A 14073-nucleotide genomic window follows, 5' to 3' on the forward strand; every position below is an offset into this window, starting at 1 on the left:
TCTCGCTGTACGTACAAGTTTATATACAGAAAATGGCCAAAAAGAGGGAAACCCAGAAAAATATATATAAAGGGGAAGGGGCCGCGGTTGGGGGGGCCGGAGCCACCCCTCGCCCACGCCCCCCACTCTGTACAGGACCCGGCTGGCGCTATTTACATCAGGGGCATTTTTACAGGGAAAGGGGGCACCGCGCCGGCAATGCCCTCGGGGAAGACGGCACCGGGGCTGCTGTGGGGCTGTGCCCTGGGCCGTGAAGGCACATGGGGCACCCCCAAGGGTGCCCCCAAGAAGACTCAGGCATCTGAGGGGGGACCCAGATATCCTGGGAGTGATCCAGAGGGGATCCCAGGCATTCCTGGAGTGATGTAGGGGTGGTCCCAGGCATCCCAGGGGCCACCTAGGTGTGCCCAGGGGGTCCCAGGCATCCTGTGGATGACCTAGGGGGGGTCCCAGGCATTCTGGGGGTGATTCAAGAGGAGTTCCAGGTGTTCTGGGGGTGATCCAGGGGTGTACATAGGGTCTTAGGGATGGCCCGGGGAGGTCCCAGGTGTCCCAGAGGTCATTCAGGAGTCCACAGGGAGGTCCTGGGCATCCCAGGACTGATCCAGGAGTGACCAGGGCCAGTTCCAGGCATCCTGGGAGTGACCCAGGGGTGACCAAGGCGGGGTCCCAAACATCCCACAGTTGATCTAGGGGTACACAGGAGATGTTCCAGGCATGCCAGGGGTGACCCAGGAGTGCCCAGGGGGTTCCCAGGCATCCTCGGACTGAACCAGGGTTGCCCAGGGCGGGTTCCAGATGTCCCCAGGCAGGTCAGGGGCTCGTGGCAGCCCCTTGCCCGGGACTCAGAAAGGCAGAGTGTCCATGAAAATCTTGTCAACGATGGGCGGTGGCGGCACCAGGTCCTCCAGCTTGAGGTAGAAGATGCGCTGGAGGCCCTGGGTGCAGAGGCTGCGCAGCTCCGGCAGCTTCCCCAGCAGCTTGGAGAGGCAGCTGGAGCGCCCGGGCTCGGCCCCTGCTGCTGCCACGTGGTCCTTGAGGCAGCCCACGATGCGGTTCTGCAGCTCCTCCACCCGCTTCGGCTCCTTCAGCCCATGCCGGTCTGGGGTTACACACAGGGTGTGGGACCGCGGCAACAGACACGAGGTGGGGATGGGGACAGCAGCCAGCCTGGAGCTGGGGGGGGTCTCACCTGTGATGATGACGAGGGCGGCAAGGCAGGAGAAGGAGGGGACGTCGACGCTCATGCGGTGCAGGCTCTGGGAGAACTCGAGGATGGCGTCGATCCACTCTCCGAAGCCGCGCACGCACTGCTGCCGGTGCAGCACCACCCCGTTGCAGAAGATGAGTTTCCCTTCCTCTGGCTTAGAGCTGCCAGCACAAATCCAGGCGTCACCCCTCGGCACATCTCGGGCTCCCCCTGCTCTGCGCTGCCCCAGGGCTCACCGGTATGCCAGGCGCAGGATGAAGAGCTCCAGGAAGGCTGACTCCAGCAGAAGGTCCTGGTCCTCCTTGGGCAGCTCGGAGAATCCCTGGATCTTCTCAGCCCACTTGCGGATGACGTCCATGGAGCCGGTGAGCAGGTCATAGAACTGCTGCACGTCCACCGAGTCCTCCTTCTCAAACGGGCGCGGTGCTGACTCCTGGAACTGCGATGGGGATGGGTCAGGATTGGGATGGGGACGGGATCAGGATCTGTTGATGGGGATGGGTGAGAAACTGGGATGGGGATTGGGTCAGGATCCAACCCCAGCCCTGGCATGATCTTGGGGAGGGCATGGAGTGGCACTGGCCCTACCTTGGAGTAGTCGAGCTTGGTGGCACTGGGGATGGAGTCGATGTGTGCCCGCACCAGCGAGGTGATGAGGCTGACGGGGGACGCATCTGGCGGCTGTTTGGGCTTGGAGGGGAGACGGCCCCGCCGCCCTTTCAGGCTGTCGGTCCGGACCACTGTGGTTGGGACTTGCAGTGAGTGTGTCTGTCCTCAGTGCAGCCTGAAAGGCTGCAGAGTGGGGACTCCCCACTCCTGCTGGGTACCCCCCACCCAGGATGGGACCCTGGTACCTTCTTTGACCATGCCGACGGCCAGGCACTTCTGGAAGCGGCAGAACTGGCAGCGGTTCCTGCGCCGCTTGTCCACAGGGCAATCCTTGTTGGCCAGGCAGATGTACTTGGCATTCTTCTGCACTGTGCGCTGCGGGTGGGGAAGGAGCGGCTGAGCTCAGCCCGGGGCGCCGAGCTCCAAACAAAAGCCCTTCTGTCCTCCCCTGCCTCCCGCTCCAGCCCAGCATCCGGCTCCATGTCCGTGGGGAGGGCTCCATGACCGTGCTCCCTGCCCTGCCCCTCGCTGGGGCACCCCGCAGCATCCTCCTGCTGCTGCAAAGCATTGTGGGAACATCCCGGCAGCCGGTGTTGAGTTGGGGGTCCCCTTACCTTGAAGAAGCCCTTGCAGCCCTCGCAGGTGCGCACACCGTAGTGCTGGCAGGACGCGTTATCCCCGCAGACGGCGCAGCGACCCTCGCCCGCCCCGGGGCTGCGCACCTTGGTGGGCGCCAGCGCCGGCCCCTCCAGCAGCGGGGAGGTGGGGGCCAGGGGCAGCCCCGCGAAACCCCTGGCAGGACCTTGGCTCGGGGGGAAGGCGTCCGTGTCCAGCAGCCGCGGGTCCACACAGGGTGCGGGGCCTGGCTGCCCCTTCAGGGTCACAGGGGACCCACCTGGGCTGGGGGCCGGGGGGCCGAAGGCAAAGAAGGGGGGCTGTGACCCCCCGCCCTTGGCTGGCTCTGCCCAGGGCTGCCCACCCTCGTAGTTCGGTAGCGGTGAGTACGCCCCGAAGGAGCCCTCCCAGCCTGGGGCCTGTGGAGGCTGGAAGCCTGGCGTGGCGGGCGAGGGGATGGAGCAGGGGCTCCCGTAGCAGTCCGAGCCACTGGAGGAGAGGGCCTCGTCCGGCTGCCCACCGAAGGCGCTGGGGTAGCAGCCGTAAACCTGGAAGTCCTCCAGCTTGAAGGCGGTGGCGGCGCTGGACTGGCCGCTTGCTGGCAGCTGGTAGAGGAAGGCGTCAAACTCGCCGGCGTAGCCCTCCATGAAGGTGCTGAAGCTGGGCAGGGCAGGGGCGGCCGTCAGATCGGCTCCAGCCACTTCCATGGGGAATCGGCCGCCTTCAAGGCTGAGCAGCTCGGCCGGGCAGCGCTCACAGGGGCCAGTGCCCGCGGTGCCGTACTGTGCCTGGATGCAGGGCATCTCTGTGGGAAGAGAGGGGTGTCAGCGGGGACCCCGATATCAGCCCTCCGTCATCCAGGCAGAGGATGGAAACAGGGTGGGAACCACGGAGATTCCCCTCGTGCTGGAACCGGACCCCCATAGCCACTGGCTGTCTGGTGGCGGCCACCACTATCCCTGGGAAAGGTCACGGCACAGCCAATGGGTACAAAGGACATTCCCCAAAACGCTGGCTTAGCAAAAGCCCCCGAAAGGGAAAGAGGGAGGAATGTGGCCAGCAGATTCCCAAGCCCTCGGGCTGGCTGAGGGAAAACAGAGTCAGGGCTGAACTAGGTTTTGAGGATCCCACTTCCCCCACAACTCCTTTTGGGGCTTTTCAGGAACATCAGTGCAGGCAGACCTCCAGGTGCAGGGGGAGAGGAGCCCACCCTCTGTCCCTGAAGCCCTCCGGGGCTGTGCATGGACCCGGTGAGACACAAGACAAGCGGAGTCCCATGTCCAGCTGAAAGCCAAGCCAGAAGTGATCCCAATGGCAAGCCGATAATGTAATTCATCTTGCAGACCTTTAAAGGTCACGCTGTGCTGGCCCCCAGCCGCGGTCCTGGCACGGCCCTGCTGCCAGAGCACCCGCCGGCCCCCGGATTCCCCCAGCCAAATCTGGGCAACTCTCGCGGGCACCAAGAAAGCCGACACCCGCCAGAAGCTGGGTTTAAAAATACCCAGCGTGGGTCCAGCTCTGGCACCCATGGGGTGGCACCAGCCCCCAGCCCACTGCTGGCGTCCCAGTGGAGTTTGTGCGTGCCCGGTTTGCGCGTGGGTTCAGAGGGGACGATGACCCCCCAGCTGCCTCCTGTCCCCAAATGAAGCCGAGGGGACCTGAGGCCGTGCTGGGGACACGGCCCCGGGGGACACTGTCTCTGCCAGTGGGAGTTTTCCTTGCCTACACGAAAACCCCGGCGGATGCAATGCCTCGACCCTTCCCGTGGTCCCGGTTATTTGAACGCTTTTGCTCTCACCCACTCACTGACAGCATTTGGGGTCCTCTCTGCCCTGTTTCCCCAGGGACTGGGCACAGATTCCCGCAGCAGCCTCCGCGCTGCCCACGGCCGGGCTCTATTTGCAGATTCCTCATTTGGGAGCGCAGGCAGCTGCCTGTGCCCAGCCCTGAGGCTGCTGCCTGCACGGGCGGGTGGCAGCCGCTGGCACCGGGCCCCGGGCCGCGGGCGGGCGAGAGCAGCCGGTGGCACCGGGGGTGGGCGACGCTGCCCACATCCCTGCCGGCACCTGCTGCCCGGTAATGCCGTGGCGGCTGCTGCCAGGCCTGCGTGGGCAGTGGGGGGTTTGCCTGCACATCCCTGTTTCCACTGCCAGGTCCTGATGCTGCCTGCACATCCCGGCTCGCAGCGCCGTAATCCCCGTGCTCCCCGCATGCTCCTGCCTGCCCAGCTGCTGCCCACTCCAGTTCCATGACCACTCTGCTCAGGGATCCCGGAGGGATGCCCGCTATGGGGTGACTCTGCCCCCCACAATCCCCAGAGACGGGGTGTTCCTGCACGTGCAGCTGGCCCCGGTCGGGGTGCCACGATGGGGGAAGCAGCCCCGTTCCCCACAGTCCTAGTAGCGGCTCCCGGTCCTGCACAGCTCCTCACAGAGGAGTGGGTGGTGTCGGGCTCTTCCCGGGACCCCCGGGGCCGGGATCTCTCGCTCTGCCAACTCCCGTCTGGTGCGCGAGCCCCGGCTCTTCCCGGTGCTACCGGGACTCCTGATCCAGTTCCGGCCGCTGCCACCGGGACGCCCGATCCCGTGCGCCTTCCAGCGCCACGCGGGACGCCCGACTCGGTTCCCCCTGGTGCCACCGGATACCCCCAAGAGGCAGTCCCGCACAGCGCACACCGCCCGGTCCCTTCCACCGGGATCCCCGACTATCGCCGGTGGCACCGGGAGTTCCTTCCACAGTGTCCTTCAGACACGCGAGCCCCGGCTCCACCCGGTGCCATCGGGACGCGCGACCCGGTTGCCCGTGGTGCTGCTGGGACACCCGACCACATACACCTTGCAGGACGCCCACGTACATGCGCCCTGAGCCCCCGGTGCCATCGGGATGCCCGACGCAGATTCCCCCGGTGCCACCTGACACGCCCGATCTGAATCCCTCCGGTTCCCCCTGGTGCCACCGGGACACCCGACCCCGTGCACCTCCCGGTGCGCGCAGCCCGCCCCCACTGCCAGCGGGACCCCCGCCCCCGGTGCCCCCCGCATCCCGGTGCCGCCCGTACCCGGCTGCCGGCGCGGCGGCGCTCCGGTTCCTGCTCCTGCCACCGCCGCTCCGCGGGCTCCGCCGGGCTCCGGCCCCGCCACTACTTTCTCTTAAGCGCTCGGTGACGCGCGGGGCGGCGCGGGGCCGGTGACGCACGGGGGGGGCGGCCCCGGCGGGGGCGCGGCCGTGACGCACGCGGGGTTCCATTGACGCACCCGCGGCCCCGGCTAAAAATACCCCCGCGGCCCCGGCTAAAAATAGCTCGGGCGCCCCTCGCTCCCCCACATATCCCCCCCGGGGCTCCGGGGGCCGCCAGCGGGGGGAGGGAGGCCCCGGTGTCAGGGGTATCCCCGGTGTCCCCAGGGCCGGTGCCCCTTCAGTATCCGCGGTGTCTCCTCGCTGCCGGTACCCCGGGGCTGGCATTCCCCAGTGCCTCCACCCCGGTGCTCTCTCGCTGCTGCTATTTCCGGTGTCCCCTCGTTGCTGGTACTCCGGTGCGCCCACCCTCAGTACCCCCTCGGTGCCGGCATCACTTAAGTCCCCGCCCCCGGTGCCCTCTCGGTGTCGGTATCCCCGGTGTCCCCTCGTTGACGGTACCCTGGTGCCCCCATTCTCGTTGCCCTCGGGGTGCCAGTATCTCCGGTACCGTTATCTCCGGAGCCCCCTCGGTGTCGGTATCTTCAGTGCCCCCTTTCCCGGTGCCCCCCCGGTGCCGCTCTCCCCGGTGGTCTCCCCGTACCCCCGGTGCCGCTATGCCCGATGCCCATCTGAGCCGGTATCTCCGGTGCTCAGCGGCGCCGGTACCCCCGGTCTCCTCCTGCTCGGTGCCCGGGTGCGGGGGGAGTGACGCGGGGTCCCGCCTCCGCCCGGTCCCCCGGGGAGCCCCTGGCCGGGCCGATGGAAAGAGCGGCGGCTGCTGGCGGGCGCCGGCGCCGGGAACAGCGCCCGCGGGCTGGAAAGATGAGCTCAGCCCGTGCAGAGCCGGGCCGGGTCCGCGGGAGGCCGAAGGGTGAGCGGAAGGGACCCAGAACTTCCCAGTACCCTTCGGTGCCACGCCGGTACCCGCCCAATACCCTCCGGTACCATCCCGGTACCCTCCGGTACGGCTCCGGTACCTCCCGCGATGCCCCCCGGTACCACCCCGTATCTTCCCAGGCCGGTACCCTCCGGTACTACCCCAGTACTCCCTTGGTATCTTCCGGTACCGACCCGACACACTTCGGTACCAGGTCGGTACCCTCCCTTGCCGTACCCGCCGGTATCCGCTCCCGGAGACAAACCGGGAGTCCTGGGGGACCTGGCCCGCTGTGCCCGGGTTGGCAGCGCCCCCGGGGTGGGCGGCCCCTTTCGTTCTTCTCCATTAGTGCCCGCTGCAGCGGCAGAGCCCCGCGGTACCGTCCCACCGGGGGAATGGAGCCACCCTGAGGCCGGTGCCCCGGTGCCCCGGGAGCCGCAGCCGGCGCCGGGGGTGCTGCCGGGACCCCCGGTACCGGGACCTTGCCTGGCCTCACGAAACCCCGGGCCCCGTGAGGAGCGGCGGGGGCGGGGGCAGCCCGGCACCAGAGGGGCCCGGAGGGCTCACGGGGGTATCAGAGGTGGTGGCCCGGGGGCGGGCGCCGTCGCCGCCTCCTCCCGTTGCCCATTACCTCGCTGCGGCCCCGCTTCTCGCTGGCGCCCGCCCCCGACGGGGTTCCGTGACATCACACCTGCCCGCTGACGTCACACCTCGTCACTGACGTCTTGGGGATCCCGCGGCACCACCGGGGCCGCCCCCAAAGGGATCCCCCGGGCTCGGCAGGACCTGCCGGGGTCCCTGCAACACGCGACGAGCAGCACGGCCGGTGCCAGCCCGGGGATACGGCCGGGAGTCCTCGGGACAGGTCCGACAGCGGGGTCCCAGAGCTCTCGGGGGTCCCAAAGGCACCGGGGGCACGGAGCGTGGCGGCTGCAGCCCCCCGCATCCCTCGCTTGGTTGCGGCGCTACCGGAGGCAGGAGGGTGACACTGGCAGCCCCCGCACCCGGGATTAGCTGTACCCCGGGAGAGGTCGCGGGGACTGCCACAGCCCCGGGGGAGGAAACCCGAGCCCAGCCACCCTGGCAAGGCCACGGGGGTGCAGGGGGGACCTCTGTTCACACCAGCCCCGGGGATCCACCCCGACACCCGGGTGGGGACGCGGGGATACAGTGGCCACCAGCCAGCCCTTCCCGAGCCCCAGGGCGGGCGTTGGGGCTTGCAGGGTGCCCATGACCGGGCGGTGATTAGCCGGTGCCCACGGCCGGCGCTGGCTCCCTGCCCCGGGCCTATATTTATCGGTAATGACAGGCTGCTCCGGGGCGTTCCCGGTCTGTACCCCGCAGCCTTGGCCCCCCGGCCCTGCCCAGCTCAGCCGGTGCCACGCGTGACCCCGGTGTCCCACGGCCACCTGCCCATTTCCGGGCACACGCAGCCCCAGGTCGGGGCTATAAAAAGCTCAGCATGGGGTGGCAGCTGCGACGGGGGGACCCGCTGTGGCTTTGACAAGAACGGGGTGCTCCGACCCTGGCAGCACGCGGGAGGATGCCGGGAGCTGCCGGGGCTGTGGGAGCCAGACCATAAATGTCCAGCACGGAGCCGAGCTGGAACAGGGACAAGGTAGGAGAGTGTGGGGGAGCCAGCAGAGTCCCCCACCCTCCACTCCATGGCGCACACACCCGCAGCTTTGGGGTTCTCACCCCCAGGTCTCCGGAGAGCAGACACCCCTGGGATCCCGGGGTGGGGGAAGGGAAGGGGAGGGGGGAGAGCTGAGCCATGGGACACTCCAGGACCTGAGAGCTGGGGTCCCCAAATACACAACAGCCCAGCCAGGGGGGAAACCGAGACACGGAGCAGGGGGCTGGGGGCTCTCGGTGCCCCACGGAGCACCGTGCAAGGGAATCGTCGTGCAAGGGAATCCCTGTCCACGCAGCGGTGCTGCAGCAGCAGCTGGGGGGGCTTTGTGTCCCCCAGCTCCTCTGGATGCTGCTTCAGCGGCTCTGGGGGACACTGAGGCAGGGCGTGGGGGGACCCCCGTGCCCGTCCTGCGCGGGCACCCTGTCCCCCGCGGGCGGAAGGGCTCGGGGTGGGACCCGCTTCCCGCCGGCTACCGGAGGAAACGGGGCAGGAAGGGCCTGGCCGGGGCCCCGCAGCGCCGGGACGTGGCCTGCGGCACCGGGGGCTGCAGCAGGCGGGGGGACACGGGGAGCCCCCGGGAGCTCACTCACGTCCGGGGCGACATCAGTTGGTCACCCCATGGCCACCCTGCCCGGAGCCCAGCGGGGAGGCCCAAGGGGGCAGTGTGGGGGCTATGGGGGAGCTGCAGCCTGGTGGGGTCCCCCAGGGACCCGGCCCCCCCCAGGCACCCCATCCTGGTGCCCACGGGGCTCTGTCCCCCCTCAGTCACAGCCACACATCGCTGCAAATCGTCTCTGTATTGGCGAGCACCGACGTGGTACAACAGCCCGGGAGGAGCAGGGGGTGGGACCCCCAGAGCCCCCCTCACCTGGGGAATGCGGGGCTCCCCCGGCGCTCCCCTCCAGGGAGGAAGGCAGCCATTCCCGAGAGCAGCGACAGCTCCGTGAGCCGCCTCACGAGAGTCCTCATGTCTGTCCCTTGGTGTCACGTCCGTCCCTCAGTGTCACAATCCCCACGGCCCGGGGGGGGGGTGCCCAAATCGGGACCCCTGGGGCCAACCCAAACCTCCTTCCTGCAGCCCCCAGGGATGGGGGCCGGGGGAATGAAGCTCCTCGCAATAAATAAGTGAATAGTCCTGGGGGGCCGGGGGCCGCCGGCTAGAGGTGACTCTCCTCCTCCTCCAGCGCCCGGTTCAGACCCGGGATGAACTTGAGCAGCCGCCGGCGGAAGCTGCTGTGTCGGCCCTTGCGGGGAGCGGCCGCTCCCTCCCCGGGGTCCCCGGCCCGGGCCCAAAGCCTCCCCGCAGCCCCCGGGCCCCCTGCACACTTGAGGCTGGCGCTGCGGGCCAGGGCAGGTCGGGGGCGCGGTGGGGGGGGCGCAGGACCCCCGCTGTCCTCATCCTTGTCCTTGTTCCCATCCTTGTCCCCATCCAAGGAGCTGGAGGAGGCGAAGACGCAGGTCTGGTACAGGGAGTCATCGCTGCCGCTGGCACGGGAGGAGCCCCCCGGCAGTCCCTCCCCCTGCAGGCACCAGCGGATGGACTCCAGCGTGTCGTAGATGCTGGGGTCCTTGGCCACCACACCTGGTGGGAGACACGGGGGTGTCAGGGGGGCCGGGCAGTGCCCCAAAGCCCTCCTGCCAGCCCCCGGCCCCCACTCACCCCGCACCAGCCGCTGCTCCTGCACCATCAGCGAGCGAAACTCCCCCCACTTCTCGTAGAGGGTTTGCTGCGGGGAGGGTGAGGGGGTGAGGACTCTGGTGGAGGGGGTCCCCAACCCGCCGTGAGCCCTGCCAGTCCCTGCTCACCTTCAGGTACTGCAGCCGGGCCTCCAGCTCGGCCCTCCGGATGGACGTCCCATAGAGCGTGTCGAGCCTGTGGGTCAGCAGCTGTCAGTAGGGGGGGGCTGCATCCACCCAGGCCCCCCCTGCGCCCCCCAGCTCACCGGAGTACATTGCCTGAGCTCTTGATGATCTCCACGATCTCGCGGTGCCGGATGCCCTCCACGTTCAGCCCGTTCACCCCCGTGATTGTGTCCCCTAGAGCATGGGGGGAACACGGGTTCAGGGACGCTGGTCCCCACTGCCAGGGTCCCCCCGGCTCCCCCAGGATGTGCTCACCAGCCTTGAGCCCCGCGGCCTCGGCCGGGCTCCCGCCGTGCACGCGGCACACGAAGGTGAACATCTCCACGCTGTTCCTGTCCTGGTGGTGCAGCCCGTAGGTCTGGAATGGGGGTCCGGTGAGGGGCATGGGGACACCCCGACCCCCAGGGACCCCCCAGCAGCAGCCACGGGGCAGCAATTGCGGTGTTTAATCGCTCTGGGGTGATACGGGGCAGCACTCCGGCCGCCGGGAGGGGGATCTTACCCTGATGGCTGCACCCCAGTGTGCCCCCCCGGCTGCCCCCACTGGCACAGCCGGGGGAGGTTCAGTAACACGGCCCCGCTAAAAATAACCCTGAGCTCAGAAACAACTTAAAAATACCCTCGATGCAAAGCAAGGTGCGGGTTGGAAGGGTGGGGAGCAGGGTATGGCGTGGCCGGGCATGGCCGGGCTCGGATCGGCTCAACACCCACCTGGATCTCGAAGCCGAAAGACTCCTCTGCCTTCTTCTCTAGCGTCACCACCCTTCTGGGGACACAGGGATCAGGGACAAGGCAGAGCCCCTGGCACACCCAAACCCCCCCGTGCAAACTTTGGGCTCTTCTCAAAATGCGCCTTTGGGGTCCCCAAGGACAGGACACCTCTCCCTAAAACGGGATTCCCCCCCTGGTCCGCAGGGATGGAACCCCCCCCAGTTTGCCTTGGCCAGAGTCCTGTCACTTATCCTGTGGGTGCCAGGCAGGATCCCCACAGGGTCTGGGGTGTCTGAGCCCACCAGGCAGCTGTGACCCCATCGCTGCTCTCACCTGCCGCAGGTTTCCCCATAAAACCCCCCTCATTCCCAGCCCTCCTGAGGCCTCCAGCGTGGAACAATGTCCCAGGGCCAAGCTCCAACCCCCTGGGACAGGGACCCCAACCCCACTCCTGTGTCCCCTGTCCCTACCTGTGCTCCTCCGGGGACTGGCTCGGGGATGCCCACTTGAACCCTGCGTCCTGCGGCAAAGGAAGAGCCATCAGCGGGGAACGCCCGAGGGGACATCCCCCCCCTCCTCCAGGGACAGCCAAAACAGGGTGTCCCACCAGGACAGCACCAAACCCTGGGGGAGCACCGTGCCAAGGCGGCACCGAACCAGCACCCGGGTGCCCCCCGGCTGGCTGGGCATAACGGGGCTTTGATCGGTGCTCAAAGGCACCCTCAGAGCTGCCCTGCGCTCGCCCCACGCTTTGACGTCAACTGCGCCGCACCCACCCCACGCCACGCTCGGAGGGGCCCCGGCACAGAGAGGCCCTGTTGTGGTCACAAAGTCGGGTTTTTTCATGCAAAATCCACCCCCCCCCGGCCCAGACAATGTCCCCGTTGTGGCAGGCGCAGAGGCGTGGGCGGGTGGAGGGACTGGCCGGGCAAGACAGGACCCTCACCGCAGGGCAGGAGGTGACAGGGCTGTCCCCAAATGCCCCTCTGTGGCTGCTGGGCTCCCAGTGCAGGCAGTGACACCATAAGCTGCCCTTTGAGAGCAGCACATGGCACGTCTTGGTGGCAGCCGGGTGCCGGCGGTTCCCTCTGTGCTCTGCCACACGGGTGTCACCAGCCCCGCGGGTGTCACCAGATAGTGACGGACCATCCCAAACACATCCATGGGTGCAGAACAACCAGAATTGGGTGTGTTCACCATAGGGAAAGTTGCTGCCTGTCACGTTGGGCCCCACGTCACCACAGAGACGGGAAGGAGACGTGGGAATGTCCTGGACCCCTCAGGGACATGTCTTGTGGTGGCCTTGGCCGATGAGTGGGAGCTGGGCCACCATGCATATCTGGGCTGTGGCAGTGCAGCCGTGAGGCCACTTCTGCTCCGGATGTCGGCTCTGCTCTCGCTTCCCCACAACACTCAGGAAGCACCACGGGGCCGGGGGGAGCGCCAGGGCGGTGTCAGTCCCAGCGCCACCACAGAGGGGCTTTCCTAGGGGCCCCGTGTTCCACCAAACCAGACCCGGGGTACCCTGTGACCTGTCCCCTTGCCCTTCTCACAGGACACAGTCCCAGAGGGGCCGTGGGGTCACCCCTGTCCCAGTGACAGAGCCACGTACACTGGGGTGGGGGTCTGGCCCTGCGCCCTGAAAGCTGCAGGGCAGGACATGGAGAGGGATCAGGACAGGACGTGGGGCCTGGGGGGACACTGGGAAGGGGCAAGGGAAGACACCTGAGAGAACGTGGGGAGGGACCTGAACAGGACGTGGGGCTTGGGGGAAAAGCCAGGGTGGGGGTACAGGGGTAATACCGGGGCACGACGTGGGGAGGATCCAGGACAGGATGTGACGCCTGGGGGGGACAATATGGAGCGGGACGGGGACACTGGGAAGATGCTGCGGCAGGATGGGACAGGGTGAGGAGATGCTGGGGCAGGACAAGAGGCTGGGGGCGGTCACCGGGGCAGGATCGGGACACCGGGGCGGGATGGGGACACGACGAAAGCTTAGGCGGGCCCCCGGGGCAGTACAGGGAGACCTCGGGGCGGGACAAGAGCTCAGGAGAAGACGGCGGAGCAGCCCCGCAGGGCGCAGGGACCAGCGGCTGGGCGCGATGGGGACACGGCGCAGCCCCGCTCCCCCCGCGGCGCCGGTTCCCCCTCCGGCCCTGGCGCACAACCGGGGGGCACTGGGGCGGCTCCCCCGTTCCCCCCGCAACCCTACCTTGCGCACGCGGGGCAGGGTCCCGCCGGCCGCCGCCAGCGCCCGGTAGAGCTCGGCGGGGCCGGGGCTCTCCGGGGCCACCGCCGGTGCCTCATCGTCCTTCGGCCGGAGCCGCCGCCGCCGCCGCCGCCGCAGGGTCATGGCCGGGCCGGGCGGTCCCGTGCGCCGCTATATGGACCCTGGGGGCGGGGACACCGCGGGACGCGCCCCTTTTGGCCCCAAACCCGCACCCACTTGGGCGTTAAACCACGGTGGATTTGTGGCTTGGCCACGCCCCGTGCCGGGGAGCCTGTGCCGTGTCCGGCGTGTGGCCGGCACCGCTCCGGCCCCGGACCCTGAGTAGGGACCACGTGGAGGTCCAGTGAGGGGCCCAGTGTGAGGGTCCTGCTCGGGGACCCCATGGAGGTCCAGCGTGGGGTCCAGCGCGGGGGTCCGTTGGGTGGGGTCCAGCAGGACGGTTCTATGCAGGGTCTTGCTTAGGGGTCCCGGGGGATCCAGGGGGAAGGTTCTGCCTGGGGTCCTGCTCGGTGACCCTGTGGGGGTCCAGCAGGGGGGTTCAGCGTAGGGTCCTGCTCAGGGACCTCGTGGGGTCCGGCGTGGGGGTCCAGTGGGAGGGCCCTTCATGAAGTTCTTTACAGGGATCTCATGGGAGTCCAGCGCGGGGGTCTGGTGGGAGGGTCCTGCGTGGGCGCATCCTCAGAGACACCACGGGGTTCAGCGTGGAGGTCTGGGTGCTTCTGTGGGGCAGTAGGAACCTGGGGGAGGTGGTATTCTGGGGGTGCAGGGCAGGATGCTGCTGGGGATGTCACGGGAGGCACTGTGGGGTGCCAAGGAGGGTTCCCGGGGATCACCTCAGGGATGATTTGGAGAGAAACCCGTGGGTTTCCGGGAGCAGAAGCAATGCGGGGCTCTGCTGCTCCCCGACAGCTGCCACCACGTCATCCCCAGGCCACCAGCCGCCGCCAAAGCCGCATTTGGGAGTTAATGGGAGGCAGGAGCTGGGGCAGCGGTGGTCACAGCCCCCGGCCCGGCTCCCAGCGGGGGTGGCCGGAGGGATTTAAACTGTTGCTGCACGATCTGTGCCGGCGCTGAGCTGGGACACGGAGGGAAGAACAATTCCCGGAGGCAGCCGCGGTGTCTGCTGCGGACACGTCGCGCGG

The 14073-nt window shown here is 68.3% G+C and overlaps 2 protein-coding genes across 4 annotated transcripts; both read right to left on the reverse strand.

Annotated features, from left to right (window-relative positions):
* On the reverse strand, window positions 1–5593 carry NR4A1 (nuclear receptor subfamily 4 group A member 1). Of its 2 annotated transcripts, XM_048327507.1 has the most exons (7): window positions 5493–5593; window positions 2434–3239; window positions 2065–2194; window positions 1799–1950; window positions 1447–1649; window positions 1193–1371; window positions 1–1102 (listed from the first exon to the last, which is right to left on the reverse strand). In XM_048327507.1, exons 2-7 carry the CDS (start codon window positions 3235–3237, stop codon window positions 846–848), a joined length of 1725 nt encoding a protein of 574 aa, XP_048183464.1. In that variant the 5' UTR covers window positions 3238–3239; window positions 5493–5593; the 3' UTR covers window positions 1–845. The 2 variants fall into 2 exon arrangements, with proteins under 2 accessions (XP_048183464.1, XP_048183463.1); XM_048327506.1 differs by having other exon boundaries at window positions 1–1371.
* Window positions 5594–8906: 3313 nt separating this feature from the next.
* On the reverse strand, window positions 8907–12766 carry TAMALIN (trafficking regulator and scaffold protein tamalin). 2 transcript variants are annotated; one of them, XM_048327578.1, is made up of 7 exons: window positions 11169–12761; window positions 10699–10753; window positions 10243–10345; window positions 10068–10161; window positions 9931–9997; window positions 9785–9851; window positions 8907–9706 (listed from the first exon to the last, which is right to left on the reverse strand). In XM_048327578.1, the coding sequence occupies exons 1-7, from the start codon at window positions 11237–11239 to the stop codon at window positions 9282–9284; spliced, it is 882 nt and encodes a 293-aa protein (XP_048183535.1). In that variant the 5' UTR covers window positions 11240–12761; the 3' UTR covers window positions 8907–9281. The 2 variants fall into 2 exon arrangements, with proteins under 2 accessions (XP_048183535.1, XP_048183536.1); XM_048327579.1 differs by lacking the exon at window positions 9785–9851 and having other exon boundaries at window positions 11169–12766.
* Window positions 12767–14073: the final 1307 nt, after the last annotated feature.

This window comes from Corvus hawaiiensis, chromosome 24 (genome assembly GCF_020740725.1).
Source record: "Corvus hawaiiensis isolate bCorHaw1 chromosome 24, bCorHaw1.pri.cur, whole genome shotgun sequence".
Classification (NCBI taxonomy): Eukaryota; Metazoa; Chordata; class Aves; order Passeriformes; family Corvidae; genus Corvus; species Corvus hawaiiensis.